The following is a 20,887-nucleotide window of genomic DNA, read 5'->3' on the forward strand; positions in this document are numbered from 1 at the left end:
TGCTCTAAATGGAGGTGGAGCAGACTGTAGCTTATTATGCAAATATTGCCTCCTGTGAAGAAAAATGAGTAAGGATTGTGCATTTTATTGGTGGCTAATGGACTGTATTTTCACAGGATGCAGTAGTGAATTAGGCAAAATAACTTCATGACTATAGTTTCTTGTCTATCCTTGCTGGAAGCTGCTGTTGTCCTTGGAAATTGCTTGCTCACCTGGATTTCCAGCCAATGCTTTTTCTTTTCATGGTTTAAATGCAGATATCTGGCATCCACACATCCTGAGAATCTTTCTGGCAAAGTCTAATGTCAAAAACAGATATCCAGGCATGGTGTATAAAAGTCTGTTTCACATCTTAGATGTGATTCAGTTGCAACATGGCGCCTACATACCTCAGTAATCTCCTTGCCAGATTTTTCTTCTATTACAAAGTTCAGATACAACTTTCTATTAAATATTAATGATGACTTCTTATGGTGTCTTATCTGCCTAAATAACAATTTGTCATGTTAAGGATGTAATGTATAATATTTCTTAATTTTCTTCATAGCGTAATAATTGTTGTTGTCATAGGTGATGCAAAATCAAGATTAAACAAATAAGGAAAAAAAAGATAGCTACCATTCAAGTAAATAAAGTAAACCTTGAATGGCAGTAGGATAACGAAGCCAACTGAAATGAAGTTTAGTTAAAAAATGTCCAGAGACATCAGCAGTTCTCCAGGGGCCTTGGTGTCTCCTGCTCAGTTGTATCAGGAGCTGTTGCCTCTGCTGGCACTTAGAAGCATGTGTGAGTGTATAACGAGGTGGGTACAGAGGGTAAAAGCAACTTCCCAGTCTGAATCTAACGTTACATTTTAATGGACAAAGCCTTTCTGCAAAGAAAATTGCAAAGTTAAGAAAGAAGAAGGGACAAAAACCAGAGAACCAGCTCAAAACTTAAAAATAAGGCTGAGGTGGGGTGCTGCTTGCAAATGATTTTTGCAAATCATAGCAAAAAACCCTTTTCTGTATTCATTGCTTCAATGTTCTGTTTAACTCAAGGAAAATATTAACTGGTTGGGAAAAAGGGCTGGATTAAAAGCCATTTGAAGTTTTAAGGCCCAAAGAGAGGTGAACAATGCCACAACCAGTTGGTTGCTGGTCACTGGTTGTGTTCCTAGGGCTCAGGATTGGGGCCAATCCTATTTAATATCTGTATCAATGATCTGGAGTACTCCCTCAGTAAGTTTTCAGGTGACACCAAGTTGGATGCGAGTGTTGATCTGCAGGAGGGCAGGACAGCTCTGCAGAGGCATCGTGACGGGCTGGATTAATAGCTCAAGGCCAATGGTTTGAGGTTCAAAATGGCCAAGCACTGGATCCTGCCCTTGGGTCACAACAGAGGACCAGGGAATGCTGGCTGACAGCAGCTGACCATGACCTACTGTGTGCCCAGGTGGCCAAGAAGGCCAACGGTGTCCTGGCCTGTATCAGTGATAGTGTGGCCAGCAGGAGCAGGGCAGTGATTGTGCCCCTGGACTTGGCACTGGTGAGGCCACACCCCAAGTCCTGTGTCCAGTTCTGTGCCACTCACTACAAGAAGGACATTGAGGTGGTGGAATGTGTCCAGAGAAGGTCAACAGAGCTAGGGGAGAGTGTACATTGAGTGTACAGTCCTGTGAGGAGTAGCTGAGGAAACTGAAGGTGTTCACTTTGGAGAAAAGAGGGCTCAGGGGAAACTAATCACTCCCTACAACTTCCTTGGAGGAGGCTGTAGCCAAGTGAGGGTCAGCCTCTTCTCCCAGGCAACCAGTGACAGGACAGCGGACATAGCCCCAAGCTGCACCAGAAGAGATTCAAGTTGGACATCAGGAAGAATTTCTTCACTAAAAGGGTGTTTAAGCACCGGAATGGACTGCCCAGGGAGGTGGTGGAGACAATATCCACGGGGCTGTTCATTAAATGACTGGGTGTGACACTTAGTGTTATGGTCTAGTTGTCAAGGCAGTGATCAGTCAAAGGTCGGACACGATGATCTTGAAGGTCTTTTCCAACCTAAATGATTCTGTGATTCACTGTGATTCTGTAAGCACTTGTACATTCATCTATTCTTATCTTCATACTGATCTGTGCAAGTGGACTTCAAAACATATTTGTGAGAGGCCTGGGCATTGCTCTTACAGTAGTTATTGACAAGGATATTTTGGTACCTGTTTTCTCAAGTTGCTTTGCTGGTTCTGACATTTTCAGTTTTCTCCTTTTCTGCAGAACTATTGCTGCTCCTCAGAGTTTTGTTGCACTGGCTGCCAGGTAAATTCAGGCTAGTGTTAGCATGGAGACCAGCCAGTATACGAGTCAGAGGTAGGTTAAAACCTTTGATTCCTCTTTTAGTGCCAGGTATGCACTATTAACCTGTTTCTGATTATATGATAGGAGAGCCATGTGGGTCAGATGCCTTCTCACAGCCCAGTCCTTTTTCTCCCCTGCAGTAAAATAAACTGTGGTGCGTCTCCTTGATCTCTAGCCGAGAATTGACTCCTTCAAGAGGCAGGGTAAGCATTCAGCCACTGTTCTTGAAAGAATTACCAAAAAGGTTCTTGTCTAGGTCTGACTTTGACACTGTATTCCTTTTTCACCCAAAAGAGCCATAGTTAGTATGTGTCCCACAAATACATAAGAAGGAGACTATGTGGAGCAAGACAAAAGCGTCTCTGGGTCTTGATGTCCTCACTTCTGTTAAGAGGTGCCATATGCCTTGTTAAGTCCATGCTGAAATAAGTAGGCTGCAAAAAGTAGAACATTGCTAGAGGCAGGGAACAAACACTGATTCTGAAAAACTGAATACTGACTGAACTCAAGGCGATACACAGAACACTGACAGCTCTGCAAGGTGGTGCTCAGCAACAGCAAGCGGTGATTTCCATCACCAGCACACATTCACATAGATAACTAAGCACATTTCTGCTCACAAATCCTTGCAGTACACTAACTGCAATCACTTCTTAAAGTCATTCCAAGGGAATAGGGGAATACAGCAACTCATAATTAATCCTAATTAAGGGTGGTGTTTTTTGAGATTAGTTTTTGTATCGTGTCATTTAATATGAAGAAATCAGCTGAAAATGTCTAGAACCTAGGTGAATTTTTGCTTCTAACACTGATTTTAACATTTAACATGAAAGGACCGCAGGGGCAATAGATAACTAGTTGAAAAAAATGACAATTACAAGGGAAAGGCACATGCAAATGTCTTCAAGGGACAGTTCAGAAACATTTTGTTTTATCCCCATTTGTTTCTTTAACTGCCCACATTAAGGTACATTAGAGTTTTGGACTTCAGTGCAGTGGTTATTATGTCAACAAAAATAATTTCCCTGGTGTTAGAATTTAGTCAGGGGTTATTCCATTATATTAGTGTTCTACAAATGTCATAGAACAAAGAATATTCTTATCAAGCATGTCCATAAATCTCCAACTATCTAGTTCAGAGCATAAAACAAAAGGAAGCAAGAAAACACAACTCTAAACTTGAAGCCAAATTTAGTGAAAAAAATCCTATGAACCCTTGCAACCTCCTCCTTTTGATAACTTAAAATAAAGCAGCGATGCAACCAATGATCAACCACTAAAAAAAGAGATTCTCAAAACTGCCTAGCCTTGGGTCCTGAAGCTAAGTCATGGGTACCTCTGGAGAGCGCAGCTGGATTTTACAACTTTTGGCACATTTCCCTTGATAGAAGTGGGAGTTTTTTTTATCCTGCTTTTAAAATCTCTGCAAAGTATGTGGATACTACTTTTAGATGCATCTGCATCCTATCATATGTCAGCCTGACTTTGGTTTCAAAATGCCGAAATCTAATACTAAGATTGAACACAGGCTCTTAAATCACATTAATCTGAAGATTCTGTCTTATAATATTTTCATATTCATCTTTGTTAACCATAGATAGTATAATTGTCATTCTTTCTCCAGATAATGCCAACCATTTAAAAATGGTATTTGCTATCAACCATGTTTGACAAAACTATGGCTCGTAACCGGTGGGAAACTTGAGAGGTGGCTGAACAACTTAGCATCTTGCAATTGCTGAGGATTTAAAAATAAAAATCATGGTATTTATGGTAAAGAATAAAATTTCACTTCTCAGTCTTTTGAAAATTTCTTTGGAAACATAAAACAAAAAAAAGATTACTTGTACTGAACTAATGTTCCACTTCTGTCTTCTTTCCATTTATAAAGATTCCTAAAATCTGGAAAAACTTGCCCCTCTTGCTCTAAGATACTGCCCCTGAAAGAAACATAACCACATTGTTATTAAAATGGCATCAAGAATAGCTAAGGAATCTGTTCTTGGAAATTAGCTTTGTGTTATCTACAAATATACAAGATGAGAATGACAGTGGCTAGAGGTTCATTATATCTGGCAGTATGTCAGCCTTTTTGAGGCTATCATGTTTTAAACATTATTTTAGTATTATAAATCCCCATATTATGCATGAACAACTGTAGTTTACTTGGCATTGGAGAAGAGTTCATTCCTAGTAACAGTGTTTGTATGTTTTAATTCACTTGTGTAACGAGTAAGATGACCATATTTCCCAAGGAGTCTGCAGAATGTATTATGCTCTTTATTTGGCCCAGTACACATTAACATTTTAACAGTAGCTTTGAAATTAATATCAGGGCTAACAAAACTGATTCTCTCTCTTCAAGGTAGAACTCAACTCCTCCATGCCAGCATTGACTAGTGGGTTGCCTTCCCTGTTTGAGAACCAGGGCAGTATTACAGTAAACTGGTCCAGTGTGATATCACAGATATAAAAAATATTCCATTCTGTATCAAAACTAGGCACATGCCTTATATTTATATGAAGAGTAGATCGACAGAGTTGAGCGGTTTTGCTCTCAACTATTCAGCTCTGGCCTTCTACATGAGGAGAAAAATATCTTATATTATTTCTAATTAGTAACTACAAGGATCTAATTTGGGTTTTTATGGTAGTTAAAAGATGAGTGACATCACACTTGGGTCAGTATTGGTGGATATCTAAAAGTACAACCTCTCGTTTGTATTGCTTCAAAATGTACACAGTATAGATGTAGATTAAAAAAAAAAAAAGCTACCAATTTTTTTGTTGTGTTGAACCAACTAGAAGGACTAGAAGGGAGGATGCAAAGTTTTACCAAATGAGATATATGGATACAAATTTCATTGTAGAGTGTGGTTTAGACAAATGTGTCTTTTCCTTTAAGTATGTAAATCCTACACTGTAGGTTTTTTTCTTTTCCTTTTGTAGCAGTAGAAAATGTTGAACAATTGTCCATGAGCATGAGCCAGTGGTTCATTGCTGATATCCCCAGAATGCCAATATTTGCAATGCAAACAGTTAGTACAATTTCCCAGTTCTATGAAAGGCCCTGACACATCTGCCTCAAGGTCTGGAGGCTCTGTTGTATAACCACAAATAGTCTTTCCATTTTCATATAACCTTTTGATACACTGACAGCTGCATTAAGCTGCTTCTGCCTAGCAATTCCACATGCCAGGCTGTTTTAATTGGTTTTAATGCCACAGAAAAAGCACTGCTAGCAGAATACCATCAAATCATTTTCATATTGAACCTTCGTGGTCCAGAAACCTCCCCTTCAACCACAGCACCATTGTTTTTGCGAGGGACATATTCAAGGTCAATGCTGGTTTTGTGTTTGCCTTTCCCTCGGCTCCACACAAAAAGAAGAAGGAAACAAAATAAAACCACTCCAAGGAACGTGAAACAGCCCATAGCTGTGGACACCAATATTGTCTTAAGGTCCAGAGAGTAGCTGTTTGCATTAGTTCCGTTAGAACTTGTGTCGTTGGAGTCTGTCATATACATAGGGGTCCTGTTGGCATAAAGGAAACGGTCTGAAGTGAACCCCTTTACTGTCAGGGAGGCCGAGTAGGTGTCATTCCCAGCTGCATTACTTGCAATACAGACATAGATCCCAGTGTCCTGGTCTTGGGCAAATCGGATCTCCAGGGTGCCATCTCCCAGCACAGTGGCTCTACCATTTGATTTAGTTGTGATCAGCCTCCGGCGTGGGGTAACCCAGGAGATGGTAGGCTGTGGGTCCCCGTCAGCATTGCACATCAGCTGCACGGTCTGTCCTTCCTCCACCACCAGGTACTGCAGCTTCTTGTCTTGTATCTTGGGCTTCTTACAGGTGAAATAAAAGGAGAGAGCTGTGCTGTGAAAGTCTCTGAATGACCTCTCTCTGACACTGTCTGGGCCAGCACACATTGGTGGCTCGCCACCAAACTGCAAGGTGGGCTGCCGCTGCAAAATCCAAAGAAGACGACAGTCACAGGCCAGAGGATTGTTGTTGATGCAGAGGACCTCAAGGCTTTTGGAGGAATGGAATACATTCTCTTCTAGGGTTTCTAACAGGTTTTGGGACACGTTAAGCACGCGTAAGAATCGGAGCCCTTGGAAAGCATGTGGTTCAATGGTGCGCAGCTGTGCCCCCACCATGTGGAGCTCCTGCAGGCGCACTAAATCCGACAGCATGCCTGCCTCGATGGTGCTGATGGGGTTGTAGGAGAGGTTGAGATGTGTCAGGTAAACCAGATGTTTAAAAGCAGCGTAAGGTACTGCAGACAGGTTGGTGTTTGTAATGGATAGAGAAGTCAGGTTGAGACCATACAGACTGTTGGCAGGCAGCATGTCCAGGAGGGGCCAGGCCTCTATCTGCAGGTCCTTCAGGCGAAACAGTCTTTTAAAGGCGTACGCCGGCAAAGCATTAATGTTGAGCTGTTTCAAATGCAGGCTGATGAGGTTGTGGAGGTGAGAAAGAGCTTCTGTTGGTACGGCTGTGAGGTTGCATCTCTCCAGGGTGAGCTGCTCCAGACTAAGCAGCCCACTAAAGGCTCTGTGTGATATATACACCAAATCATTGTCCCCAACCTCCAGGGATTTTAGGTTATGCAGATCTTGAAACATGTAGTCCAGCAAAATGACAATCTTGTTTTCACTTATATCAAGCTTTGTTAAGTTTGACAACCCAGTGAACACCCCAAGGGGGACCAGCTTCAGACGGTTTCCTTTCAGCCTCAAGGAGCGCAAGTTGAAGAGATTGTTAAAAGCTCCAGGCTCAACATTGGAGACAATATTGTCGCTGAGGTCAATCTCCTCCAGCAACGGGTATGATGTGAATTCCTCAGGGTTAACGCTTTTCAGTCGGTTCTTGCTGAGGTCCAAGATTTTGGTCTCAATGGGAATGCCTTCTGGGATGGACATCAGACGTCTTCGGTGACAGCTGACAGACTTGTTCTGTGCCGAGCATTCACAGCGGGCTGGGCAGCCCACAGTGGGGCTTGTGAAGACAAGCAGCACAGCCAGACCCAGGAACAGCTGCCAGCATGATAGGGCCGTGTGACGCATGACTCCACTGATCTGGGCTAACCCTCCGTCACGGGCCTGTGGGGTGAGGATGGGAAAGGGGAGAAGTTAAGTCTGCAGAAAAAGAACAGTAGCGTTGCAAAGCAAATGCATGTGGTTTTCTATTGAACAAATCAATAAAACCTATTGTGAATGGCATGACCTACATAAAAGCAGATTTTACTTCAATGTCATAGGGCTAGTCAAAGGATTTGTGAATCCATCATTTACCTCCAGATGTTGGTGAAGACAAAACAGCTTTTCCTACTGCAAACAGTAGAAGACATTTCAGTCTTTTCTCAATCTCAGTAGGTTTCCTCAAGACAGTTCTATAATTAACCCAGAGATAAATACCATACACTAAGCAAAAAGGGCTAATAGCATTTGTGATAAGTTTACAGCACTGGATTTCTGTGAGGTGATATGAAACTAAGCTTTTGCCTCCCATTAGTATTTTAAGGCAAATCTTAATGATGTGTTATAATCAAGAAAAGGAGCTCCTTGACAATGAAAAGGTTCCTTTTATCATTTACTGCATATATTACAGCTATAAAGAGATGAAGCTTGTTCATGCATACACATACACAATGGCTCAGATGAGGAAGGAAGAACTGGTGCATCTCTGATTAGAATTTGTAATAGGTCAAATTGATTCTTTGCTTTTTACTGCAGAGAGATATTTTTTGTAACTGTTTAGAACCCAAGGTCCAAGAGACATTTGCAGAATACATCTTTGTGCTTCCAAGACATATAAACTAGTTTTAGGAAGACAAAAACAAGGTAAGATGAGCTGTCTGTGTTTAAGCAGTGCAATGTCCAAAGAAGCATCACAGATTTAATGAAAATCGCAGTTTGTAAATTTATTCAAACGCGCCTTCAGATTAAAAATGAGGATAGAAGAAGACAAGATACCTTCTACTAAATTCACTGCATTTCTCCAAACCATGTGCTTTTCAGGTTTAGTCACCAAAGGCAAGAGACTTTTTCTAAGTCTACTTAGAAGCTACTAAATGAAGGCAAACAATAACCCATTTCAAAAGAAGAAGAAGAAAAGGATATAGGTGTTCATCAAAGGAAGGTGTGTTTGAGTGTTCAGAATAAAGCAAACTCCAAGCAAGGACCATAGAAGTGCCTTAACTCCTATGGTACAGCCATCTTGATGAGGCTAAGGTATAGGGCTGGGATACAGGCTACATATTATTATTAATAAGCTTTATAATGGGCCTCAGGCTTGTGATGCCTTTTCTGCATTGTTTAATTTGGACTTCATTTTAATTGTAAAAATACTTAAATAACTCTCACAAGTAACTACCTCTTGGATTTCCACAGATGACTATGGCCCATCTGCTCCAAGGCACAATGACAAAATTACCCAATAGCCAAGAATCCACTTATCTGTGTCATTGGGCTTTGAGGATCATCTGGCTACTGCGTAAGAAACTTGCAAATTGCATTTGAGTCATTTTTTTTTTTTTGTCTATGTGTTGTCACATGGATTGTAACATAAAAGAAATCCTCCCATACACAGAGGATAAATACATTTTTAAAAAAATGGTATAACTAAATTATTGAGGAAATCAGACAGCTACTTGAGCAAATAAGCTGTTTGAAGCATATCAAAATAGTCCCGTGTAAATCACAGACTGATGAAAAAGAAAGTCCCACCAGTAACTCTGCAACAGCAACACTGTACTCCTCTGGTACACAACTTGGAACATAACTCACCAAATCAGCCTTCCTGACGGAGAAGAGTTGCACTCACAGACTGTGGAAGATCGGAAGAGTGAAGATTCAAGATGCAAGAAAAAGTGCAGCTATTTGGATCTACTGATCTTATTGTATCTAAAAAAATTCTAAACAGGAACCATGAGGTTTGGATTGTATGCATTTGTACTGTTGTAACTGGACTGAGAAATAAACAGATGTTGTGCTCTGACTGTTAAAAACTAAACAGAGGGAAAAAGCATTTATCTTGGAGCTTCATATAAATTGTGCTCTTTGACTGACCAGACATGAATGATGCACATATTACTCCTCTCACAACTTGGTGGAAAAATTTCACTCGACTGATGTGGCTTTGTATTTCCATTTTTACACTTCTATGCAGAGACTATTAATGTGAGGCACGCTGCATGCTGGTTTTGACATATAGACTGGAGACTGGATGAAAATTACTCTGTATTTTATTACCTATAAAAGCACATTTCCACTTTGTTCTAGAAGGACAACCTACTGAGATTCAGTTTCCCCCTTAAATTGTAGTCTTGCAAGTAACTATTGCTAGTTATCTCCAGCTGTGACAAAGGTTTTCAGAGATAAACTTCACTTCATTAGGCACTAACTTAAAACTGGAAACCAATAGGGACTCTGAGTTAGGTGCTTTCAATGAATTTAGATCAGAGAGGCTTCTGGGTGCTCTGATCATTACTTTCAGAGCTCAGTCTGTGAGGTTAGTGCTTTCATAGTGATACTTCTACCACACAGAGATTTCATTTCCTACCGTATCCATCTAATAATGTATGAAGCACAAAGTAAACAGGTTCAGTGGAAGATTAGCACTCCTGGAGTGTTTGGTTTAGATAGTGAAAATATGAAACACTTTTTGCAGCTATCCAACCCACCTGGTAACTAAAACTTCTGAGGAGTACAAAGTAGAAGGTAGACAGCATAAAATATGATAAAAGGCTTTTTTGACTGTGACTGGAATATAGAAAAAGCAATTCAAAAATTAACAGTAGTCTTCTGCAAAGGTATGTGGACAGATAATAAGATAGATATATATTTATCTGTAAGGGTGGATGCATGTGTGTGTATGCACTTGAAAGGAAGCAAGATTCAGGACTGATAAATTTATCCAGAGTGGATAAATTTCAATAAGGACAAATAATAAATTATATTAGGTATCAAGTCAGAAAAACAAAGATTAGGTGGATCAATAAGTACAGGTTAGAAAAAAGCATAAATTAAATTTATTATTGCAATTTACATTGAGCCAGATGATACTACCATTCTTTCTGCTAACCAAATCTGTGACTATATCCTTCACTTTGAACTGCTTTATGGAAAAATGACTTCATCTTCATTATGCAAAAAAATGTAACCGTATCTCCAGCTAGGGTAAAAAGGTCTAGCAAGTAAAACATGTGGGACAAGGTGAATTTTGGGAGAAGCCTAGAGTGAATTTTATGATTTATTACATATGGTCCCCATTTGAATTTAGTGAATATAAAGTTGTATTTTCAGGACATGTCCAGTAACATCGCTAGCTAGGCCAACCTTGTGCCTCCAGTCTATATGAACATTTTGAAAGGATACAGATTCATCTGTAAAGTACATTCCATGTCAGTGTGATCACAATTATTTGTTAGTATACATCTGTTAATCAAAAATGCTACATTAAAAAGAGAGAAATTATGCTATTAAAAGATATTCTTCACTGCAAGATGATTTCTTGAAGCGAAAAATTGTGTTCTGCATTTCTTTAGACTTGTGGGATGTTAATCAATTGGCGACTTCACTGGCACAGGCTGAATTGTTAGTGTCAGTGTTCAACATGACGACTTTCATTCCCGCTTAAACAACCAGCACTACATCCTTTATCTTTGCCAGTGTAGTAAGAATCTGCAGCATTGTCATTTTTTGCTTCTGTCTCTTCATTATGGTACATACAGGACAGTAAGGTGTATGCATGCAAGTATGTACACAAACACACACACACACATACACACACACACAGAGATAAATGTAAGCTAGAAGTATAGTATCACTGATCTATGATTGTACCATGCCTTGCACTACACAGTAGTCCTCTAAAATTAGATACCTTATTAGATGAAAATTCAAAAAACTTAAACGATTATGAACTAAGAGTTTTTCTATGTTTGAATGTGAATGAAAACTCATAGAATTATTTTTCTGACCTTTCTGAGGTATTTGTCATGCTTTGATAGACTCAGGGAAATGAAATATATGAAGGAGTTGTTTATCAAAATATAAAAATAAACTAATTACCTTCTTTTTGTCTTTCTTTGGCTCTGCTCTTTAAGTCCAGAGTCAAGTTACTGTTGGCTGATACTCTTTTTTAAAAGAAGACCCTATTCAAAGTTCAGCTATGCAATTATGAAGGCTCATTAAAGTTATTAGTTAATAGTTCTGTGTGATCTCACCCAAAACAACCACTACTACTTTGAAATGCAAATCAGATTTTACAAAGTTCTGAAGCTTTGAATCTTCCCAAAAGCTTTTTGCAAGAATGAACAGTGCCCTGTAACTTTTAAATTCAAAAACTAAAATTAAAAAAAAAAAGAAAAAAAGAACCACAACCCAGTGATGTCCTAGAATGCAGTGCAATTCTAAATATCATGTATAGGCAGCTTTAGCCAGAAAAGGTGAGAGTCATAAGACCTGTTTCTGTCATTAGCTGCATTATCATCACTTGATGCTCTGACTTGGTAGTTTTGATCTCACTTTTCCCACCCCTTTTCTCAGCTTTTCAGACAAAAACACGCCCCAGTGGATCATATCAGAAATGACAACTGTGCCTGACGGTCACTTAGCAATTTACATTCTTAAAGCCCCTTTACAAAAACATACTGTATTCAATAAATGTTCTAGGATTAAATGTTGCATGGCAAAACAGACTTGTACTGATCATTCACTTAAATACTACCAGGTAATCCTGAGAACCAAGTGAACTACCTGTTTGAAAATGTTTGCTGGGTTGACCCTGACTGGACACTAGTTGCCCACTGAATCTGTTCTACCACCACCCTCCTAAACAGGACAGGGCAGAAAAAAGTATTAAAATAGGTTCACACATTGAAATAAAGCAGGGGGAGAACACTCACCAGTTACCATCACAATCACCAGTTACCATCACAAGCATAACAGACTTAGCCAAGGGAAATTAGTTTTGTTTATTACCAATTAAATCAGAATAAGATAGTGAGAAAAAACCTCAAATTGTAAAACACTTGCCCCAGCCTCTCCTCCTTTTCTGGGATTGACTTCACTTCATCTTTTCTCCCTTTCCTGTATGGTAGTGCAGGGTTTTGGGAAATGGGAGCTGCGGTCAATTCATCACATTGCCTCTGTCACTCCTCATACTCCTCCCCTGCTCCAGAATGGGGTCTTTTCCACAGGACACAGTCCTCGATGAATTTCCCCAGCATGTGTCCCTCTCTTGCACAGTATGCAGTCCTTCAAGATGATATTTTTTGAGACTGTGTTTAGGGATAGTAAATTGTTCTGCCTATATAAGATTGTTTCTCCTATGAATGCCGAATTTTAGCATTGCTGTATTTTAAAGCAGGGAGCAGATACTGAGGAATATAAATGTTTCTGTCTTTGCATGGTTGTCATCATCTTTCACACTTCAGCAAGCAGTAAGCCAAAGCCATTGTTCAAGTCTTTGCAGTAAAACACCTTTGCTCATGTGCTGAGCAGACAGATACTGAATGAGTGTGGCTAAAACTACTGAACTTCTGTGATGCAAAATTTTGCCCAGCTTAGTGTGGTTTGGGAAATTTTCTATTCACAGATTTATCTCTCAAGTACCTGTTGCATTTATGTTGGAAGAGCAGCTGGTCTGGCTTTCTTGAACTCTCCGTTGGTGCTGCACCAGACAAGGTAAGGGCAGGAAGGGTAAGTCACCTTTGCTGGTGGACTGTACGGTGCCAGTGGTGGGAAATGTTGCCCAGGAGATGAAGGGAAGATGAAAAACAAACTGAAATGGTTTTAAGGACAGCCAAATGACATTTGAAAATATGGGACATTTAGAAATGTTCTTACGGTGTTACACAATGCCACTAGGAGAATGAATGAAATCCTATGTAATTTTCTGACCCGACTGTGCAATTTAGACATTCCCATCATATGTTCTTTCAATGTTAGAGCTAGTTTGTAAAAGCAAAGGCTTTGCCTCATCAGGTTTTGTGCCTGAAATTTGTCTAAGCTTAGTGCATTGTTCCCAAATTCTATCACAGACTAAGTCAAGACTGCCTATATACTCCAAAAAGGATGGCTTTTCTTTAAAGCAGAGCATCTCAGAAATTGTTCGAATGAATCCAGATTTCAACATTCCCTGTCTCTTTGATCAAGCCTTTGTGCTTATGCAGAGATTTTGTTCTCCTTTCCTTTATTGATCTCTTAAACATTTCAGTATTTAAATAAGCTGTAAAACATTAAGTAGCTATCTGGATTCCAATAATAAATAGATTTAAAAATCTTTGAATAACAGCAGAATTGGAAGAAAAGTTCTGATTCAATTATTCTGCAGTTCTAGGATCATTCTCATGTACTAAGTCATGAGCAAAAACTTCATGGGCTACCATCAACTCAGAAATTACAGTCAAGTAGCATTTGTTTTCAGAAGAAAGTATTGAGATTCAGGTAATTGAAAAAGCCATAATACAGAACTAGGAAACAAAAGCAAAAAAGGCAAATAGAGCAACATTCCTTATTAGCTTTTCCAGTAGAATTAAGATTGCTTAAAATATTTGTACCAGGTGTTTTAAAACTAAACAAGTGGGTATAGTTTTCACCCCAAATACTTACATTTTTGTCTGATTCAAAGTGAAAGAATCATGAGTTCCAAAACAGAGAAGGTAAGAAAATCACAGTGACAAATTCATGTAATTATACAAATTATCTGCACAAGTCTCTGAAGCCCACATTCTCCAAACTAAGCAAAGAAATGAAGCCATCACTATACCCTCTGTATTTAAACCAATGTTTCTAAGATTAATTTAAAAATTTCTTTCAGTTTTCACAGAGAAAGTGAACCTCAGGAAGAAATCCAAAGGAAAAAAAATAAATCTTAAGGATTGTCTCAGGGACATTTCGTGCATAAGTAACAGGAAAAGAAAGTGGAAATGTTTGCCAGAATTATAAACACTTCCACTTACATTTCCACTGTCCTTGCTGCTAAGTTGGAGGGGAAGAGATTTATGAAAAGCTGATAACAACAATTATGTGAAGCGATATAAAAGATGCTTGGATGTACAATAAAATTCACACTTTTTTGGTGTAGGTTAATGATATAAATCAATCATTCAGGGAGGATCATACCCACACAATTACCTACCTTATAAAAATTGAAAATATTTGCATAGAAACACCTTCTGAAAAAGAATTCTTAGTTGAATAAATTAAAGAATTACTGTGAATAAGAGATCTCTTCTACATCTGTTCCTTCTGAATGCAGAAGCAGATTTTTGAAAGGTAGAGTTAAAGAAAATTTCTTTTGCAAAGTTCTCTTAGTTCTATTAAATTGTATTCCTATTTCACTATAAAAAGTGATGTTACTAAGAGATAATTGTTCAGTGGCAAAGATCAGAACAACATAATCACCATGACAATAAATGTGTTGCTATGATAATGCAATAATAGAGAAAGAGAACTTGTACCTCTGAAAACAGTACAGCTCCTAAGTAATTTGTACTGCATTTTGTTAGGGCTCCATAGTATTGGAAGACCACCCTCCTGTTTTAGCTAAACTCCATCCCTAGACCTGGTATTTAGTATCTATGCATGGTAGCTCATGTGAGTGAAATGTGACTTCAAAAACAATGCATGAGCCCACATTTTTATGAAGTTGATTTATCTTGAGTGTTACAAAGCAAAATTCCATTGCACTCTCTTTCATTGATGATTGTTGGAAGATTTTAGTGTTCCAAATACTGAGAACAACTTATCACAGGGTGATAGTATTTGGAAGGTGAAGTTGAAAGGTGAAGTTATTGTAGTACCAGAGGATAAACCATATGACAACAACTTTTTACTCTTGGAGAATGCAGCAGACGAAAAATGTAAAGATTTGGGAAAAGATTAAAAATCTCTTGCAAGTTAGGATTCATTACTTCAAAGTGGATCTTATGTTTCTAGTGTGTCTAGACTGGTGAATCTTAAATTTCTTTGCTACCACAACCAGGACACTGGTGGGAGAATGTGAAAGTGTTAAACACTATACTTTCTTTTCATGTCTGTTGTAGCTAATGAAGTCTGAATAAATTAATTGAAAACTAAAACAGTATGAAGGCTAATTGCAGTGATTAAAATTTAGTAGGAAGTTTTTTTCAACAACAGCTCTACATTAAAAGTTTATCTTCCTCTTGAAAAAGACAGTCTTTCTTCTAAAACTGTCTGGCCATAACAGAGCAGATGACACTGCTGCAGCCTGCACAATATCTCATATGTAGAAAAACAGAGATGGGATTTCCTCTGAAGTTTTAATTTTAACATCCATCTACTTCTCATCTTTCTTGAGTGAAGATGTCAGTAAAAGAAAGCTACTGAAAAGAAAGGAAGCTGCTTTTTAAATCTGGATTGGTAGCAGACTTTTGAAGGCTAGTGCATTCAAGCATATTTGAATTTACTTCAGTAATCAAATTAGGAAGCCACAAGCAATCTGCACTATATCTAGGTCATAATAAGAAACGTTCTTGGTATAGCCTGCTATAGATAGATATTTCCTTCAAATACATGAACATTTAAGTCCAGAGAGCTCTGCTGTGCCAGTAATGTGCTGACTTCCACCTTTTGTAAACAGAGGCTCTCCTTGGTAACCTTAACAATATGTTTTTCAAGCTTCTACCCATTGGAGTAATTTCCTTTTTGTTAGCTTTAAAGGCAAGCATTCTTATTTGTTACCTTGCCCACATATGAAAGCTAGGTGACAATGACCTTATTTCCTATCAAGAGAGGCCAACAGATTAGTGCGCCATGAGCAGCTGAGAACTTTTTCCTAGCAGCTCTGTGTTTGCACAGGACAAAACCAAAAGTGAAACCAAAAGTGCTTCAGAGAGTATGGGCCTGGTAGATTTAATTCTAGTGCTGACTACAGTCCTGTGATTACTGTAATTGGAAAAGGTTTCAAACTATTTAGTCTACTGACATGGATCCCTGCAGATTTTTTTTTTTTTTAATTTTAATTTTGATTCTTTTTTAAAATTACTTTTATTTTTATTTTTGATGGCAGCAACACAGGGCCTGGTGACAAATCATGGTATGCAGAAGCTAAAGTGTATGGAGAATGTGCCCAGAAAAGAAAAGAGATCATTTAATTAGTACTGCAAGGGCTGTTTCTTCATAACACAGTTCAGAGGATCTTTAGCCAAAAGGGTCTGAATACTTACGCCTGTATTTTTAGGAAACATTTTTTGTTAAGTATATCTGAGAAAAGCAAGTGCATTTTACAAGGGTAACATTCATCTGTCCTACCTAGAGGTGGATAGAGTTTAAACTGTTTGAAAATAGCTTAAAATTGAATTAAATGGGAAAGCTGAAGAAATTGAAACCAATATATTTTCTTTTGTACTAAGACAAGAATCTCAAAAGTATGGCAAAGCTGTAACAAATGATTTCAGTACTACTCATCTGGCTAACACAAGAAAAAAAATGAGACCCATCCTGTGTAATTTTCTCACACCTTGATAAGCCTGTTTGCAGGAGTTATATTTGTGTCTTTCACTGAAACCCCATCAGACAAAGCAAGGTGTATTTTCTTGGGGACTATCCTCATACCATCACACACAAGGCCTTCACAGTACAACCTTGCAGCAGAGTGCTGACCTATCTGCTGCTGCTCTTTTTGACTGCAGGAGTAGTCAAAATCTGGAAAGACTCTGGAAAGACAGTACAAATGCTGCAGCATTATATTTGGAACATTATAAATAGGCAAAAGGAAATGAGTGCAGTTCTTAGTCCTTGCCAGAAGGCCCTCAGTTCATAATATGGCTTCTAATTCAGAGTGACTATCTTAGCTGAAAATTGTGGTCAGCATTTGAGGTGGCACAAAGGAAAGAAGGGATATATTTTGACCCATTGGTCAACAGCAACTGGGCATGTGTGAAGAAATTTCATGATAGACCTAACTGAAGTCACTTAACAGCTCAGATAAGGAAGATACCTTTGGGACAGCTGCACAAATCTACTGCACTTTGAATTAAAATAGAGTTGATTATAATTTATACAATTGAGAGAAGAAGAGAATAGCAAAATGCCTTGGAGATTCCCTGTTAGCTAAAGGCATTCCTAAAATATACTTAGACTCAATATCAGCCTGCAGATGGATTAAGGTAGGGCATTTGGAAATAAGACCTGACATGTTTGCAGGTGGGCAAGAGACAGCCATTAATCTTTGCTTTATTCATACTCATACTCCATGAGTGTTACTCCAGATATTTACTGGTGTCAGCTGACCTAAGAACTAAGCCTCTATGTTCAGCATAAAAGGAACAGAAAGAGATACAATGTGGAAGACACCAAGCAGATAAAATTTGGTAGTCAGATTCTTTTTCAGCTGATCAGTAATAATTAAGCCTTTGATTTAAGCCTGGCCCATTGCAGAGCTTGTAGTGTCACAGCAGTGCTGTAGGTAGCTTCCAAGTGATGCAGACAGAAATTTGCTAACTCTTCTATGCTCCACAGACAAATCATTCATCACAAATGAAACTATTCTTCTGAGAATTTACAGTCACCCATTTGCTTGAAATCTGTACCCATATTTGCTATGGTGTCAGAAGCAACTTTCCAAATCCTGGCAATGTAGACCTGTTACCTCAGTGTTTTTTTTGACTTGGTATTTATAAATTCATTTAGAAAAAAGGCACTTCCTAAGAATCTGCATCTCATTCAGTTAGTATGTAATCTAATGAAAATAATTTTTGTACAAGACAGAGCCTCGGCTACTAGTATGAATTTGGTTAACATTTTCTTTAATTACTAGCAGAAGATGTCACTACTTAAAAAATATGCCAAATACATTTATTTTCCTGGTTTATCAAGATAAAGGGATTAGAAAGCACAGCTTTCCATATTAAATTTACTCAGCTGCCCTAATGTGCTAGCACTAGTTACAAAGGTAATTGTGTAAAGTTTTTAAGCCAGTAAGTGGTTTTTTTCTTTCTTACTTTTTCATAAGAACACAGTCTGTGTCTATGTAACCTTGCTGCTTCCTCAAGAAACTGACATATCACATTAACAGTGATGGTGCAGTGTCCTATAGTTTTCCTGATCTATGTGGGATGTCCAGAGACTGATGCCAGTCAGAAGACACTTGACTTACAAAGAGCTGGTGAAAAGCTACAAGCACTGTGTCTGCTGCATTGTCCAGTACCTTGTACAAGCTTATCTACAGACTTACAGTCCCTTGGAAGGTCTGCAACAGCTCTCTACAGTAATGCTGTACTTCTCTCATCAAGGTGAGGAGTAAACCTCAACTGCACCCATATCATATTTGCAGTGCTTTTCTCTTGGTTTAGATCTACAGACTCCAGTTCAAAGATGGTGGTCTAGGTTGTATTTTCTTCCTGACTCTACAGATGTACAATGAAAGTCTACAAAAAACAAAAGTCTTTTTCTCTTGAAATTGTTTTATCATTTGTTGAAAACTTTTTTCTCAGTGAATTTTTTCCAGTTTTTTTTTTTCCTCAAAACATTTTCTAAACTGCTATAGTTCATTAAAACCATACTATTCTATCTGGAAACAGTTTCAATGAATAATATTCAACCATTTCATGCATACTAGGACTCACAAAAATGCGCATATGCTTAGATGTCCTTAAAGGAGAGAGTATTTATACCATCTGTATTAACACTCTACAATACTAACGTACTTGTCCTTGTCCTAAATAAAATTAATGCTAGAATAGCCTTCTATTGCCAGAGCATTTTCAGATGGCCTAAATTAAAAAAAAAAAAAAAAAAAAGCTTCAGTTTGCATGAAGGTCTATCCATAATGATGTCTCCATTTTATTCCTAATTAAAAGCTTATTAATATCAAAGACAATTGTAAGAAACCCAGATGAGACCATATCATTTGGGATTTTAAAACTGAAGGTACTCGCCCTGACAACTCAAAATCCCTTATTCAAAAACTGCTGTAGGTGTTGTGTGAAATAAAGTGTTATACTACAGCAAGCATTGATGCACCTCTTTATGCAGGCTGTATGTGAATTTTTCATCCTTTCTGTTCGTTTCTAGCTCTGAAAATAACTTAAGTCACAGAGTAACCAGAAACATCAAAGAACAGAGAAACTGGAAGAGATCTGAATTAATTAATTCTCAAAAGCACTGCTCATTTTTCAGCATTACTGGTGCATGGGGGTAGGAAGGGGTATGCAACAAAGGAGGATACATGAATAGAAAGGATAGTATTGGAGCTGTGAGATCTTCCAGCGTCACCTCAAGGAAAGATCCTGCACATCTGTGTAAATTTTGAGCAGACACTAGATAAATGCAAAATCTCTGTAGTGGTTAAGAAAAAACAAAAGAGACATTTATTTACCTTGTATGCTGAGGTATGAATAATATGAATATTATGCCCTTTGAATCTAGAGGTGAAAGGATATCCACAAAGGAAAGGATATTCACAAAGGAATGGATGCTAATGATGTCCCTTTATTCTGAAATATATAATATGACTTTCTCTAAACTCCTTGCCAGTAAGTTATAATTCACCTAATTTAAAAAACTCACAGCAGTTTCAGCTTCACTACTTATCATCATGACAAATATTGCTAAGATGATTTGGAATTCAAGAATAATCATAAAACCAGTGTTTATTTGAATGTATAGGTACAAGGGGTGATATCAATTAGATGCAAAATGAGATTTCCTTTTCAGGCTGTTCCTGAACAAGGGCTATGATAACCACTATGATAATTTTTTTAATCATGGAGTCATAAAATCTCTCAAATTGAACGAAACCCATAAGGATCATTGAGATCAACTCCTCATTTCTCACAGAACGGCCTACAACTAAATCACAAGAGTAAGAGCATCACCCTGATAATTCTTGAACTCTGATAGGCCTGGTGCCATGTGCACTTCCCTGCGGAGCCTGTTCCAGTGATCAGCCACCTTCTCAATAAAGAATTTTCTCCAGTCTGAGCTTTCCCTAATGGAGCTTCATTCCATTTTCTTGTGTCCTATCACTGATCACCAAAGGGAGGTGATGAGCACCTTCCCCTCTGCTGTCTCCCATGAGAAAGGTTTAGACTATGATGGCGTCACCCATTCTTCTCTTCCCCTGGCTGAGCAAGCCAGGTGACCTCAGTCATTCCTCCAAAGTTTTAACCCTCAAGACCTTTCACCATCTTGAACACCCTCCTCTGGACACACTCTAATGATTTGTTGTCGTCCCTACACTGCAGCACCCAGAACTGCCCCCAGCACTCGAGGTGAGGCTGCCCCAGTGCAGAGCAGAGCTGGAAAATCCCCTTCCTTGAATGGCTGTGATGCTGTGTCTGATGCATCCCAGGACACAGGGGTCCTTCTGGATGCCAGGGCACTACTGACTCATGTTCAACTTGTAATCAACCCAGACAAACAGAACTCTTTCTGCAGAGATGAAATCTCTTCTCCTCCAGTTCAAATGTATAATCAGGATTACTCTGTCCCAGGTGGAGATTCTGGCACTTGCTCTTAAATTTCACATGGTTGGTGACGGGCCAGATCTCTAATCTATCCAGATTTCTCTGTAATGCCTT

General features: G+C 38.6%; 1 protein-coding gene across 1 annotated transcript; it reads right to left on the reverse strand.

The window, feature by feature from the left end:
• Positions 1-5,263: 5,263 nt before the first annotated feature.
• On the reverse strand, positions 5,264-7,430 carry LINGO2 (leucine rich repeat and Ig domain containing 2). The gene has a single exon (XM_059836489.1). It carries the CDS (start codon positions 7,398-7,400, stop codon positions 5,580-5,582), a length of 1,821 nt encoding a protein of 606 aa, XP_059692472.1. The 5' UTR covers positions 7,401-7,430; the 3' UTR covers positions 5,264-5,579.
• Positions 7,431-20,887: the final 13,457 nt, after the last annotated feature.

The sequence above is a fragment of the Haemorhous mexicanus genome, chromosome Z (assembly GCF_027477595.1).
Source record: "Haemorhous mexicanus isolate bHaeMex1 chromosome Z, bHaeMex1.pri, whole genome shotgun sequence".
NCBI classification, from domain to species: domain Eukaryota; kingdom Metazoa; phylum Chordata; class Aves; order Passeriformes; family Fringillidae; genus Haemorhous; species Haemorhous mexicanus.

Excerpts from the sequence above, each read along its gene's own strand:
- LINGO2 (XM_059836489.1), bottom strand. The coding sequence starts at position 7,400 with ATGCGTCACACGGCCCTATCATGCTGGCAGCTGTTCCTGGGTCTGGCT.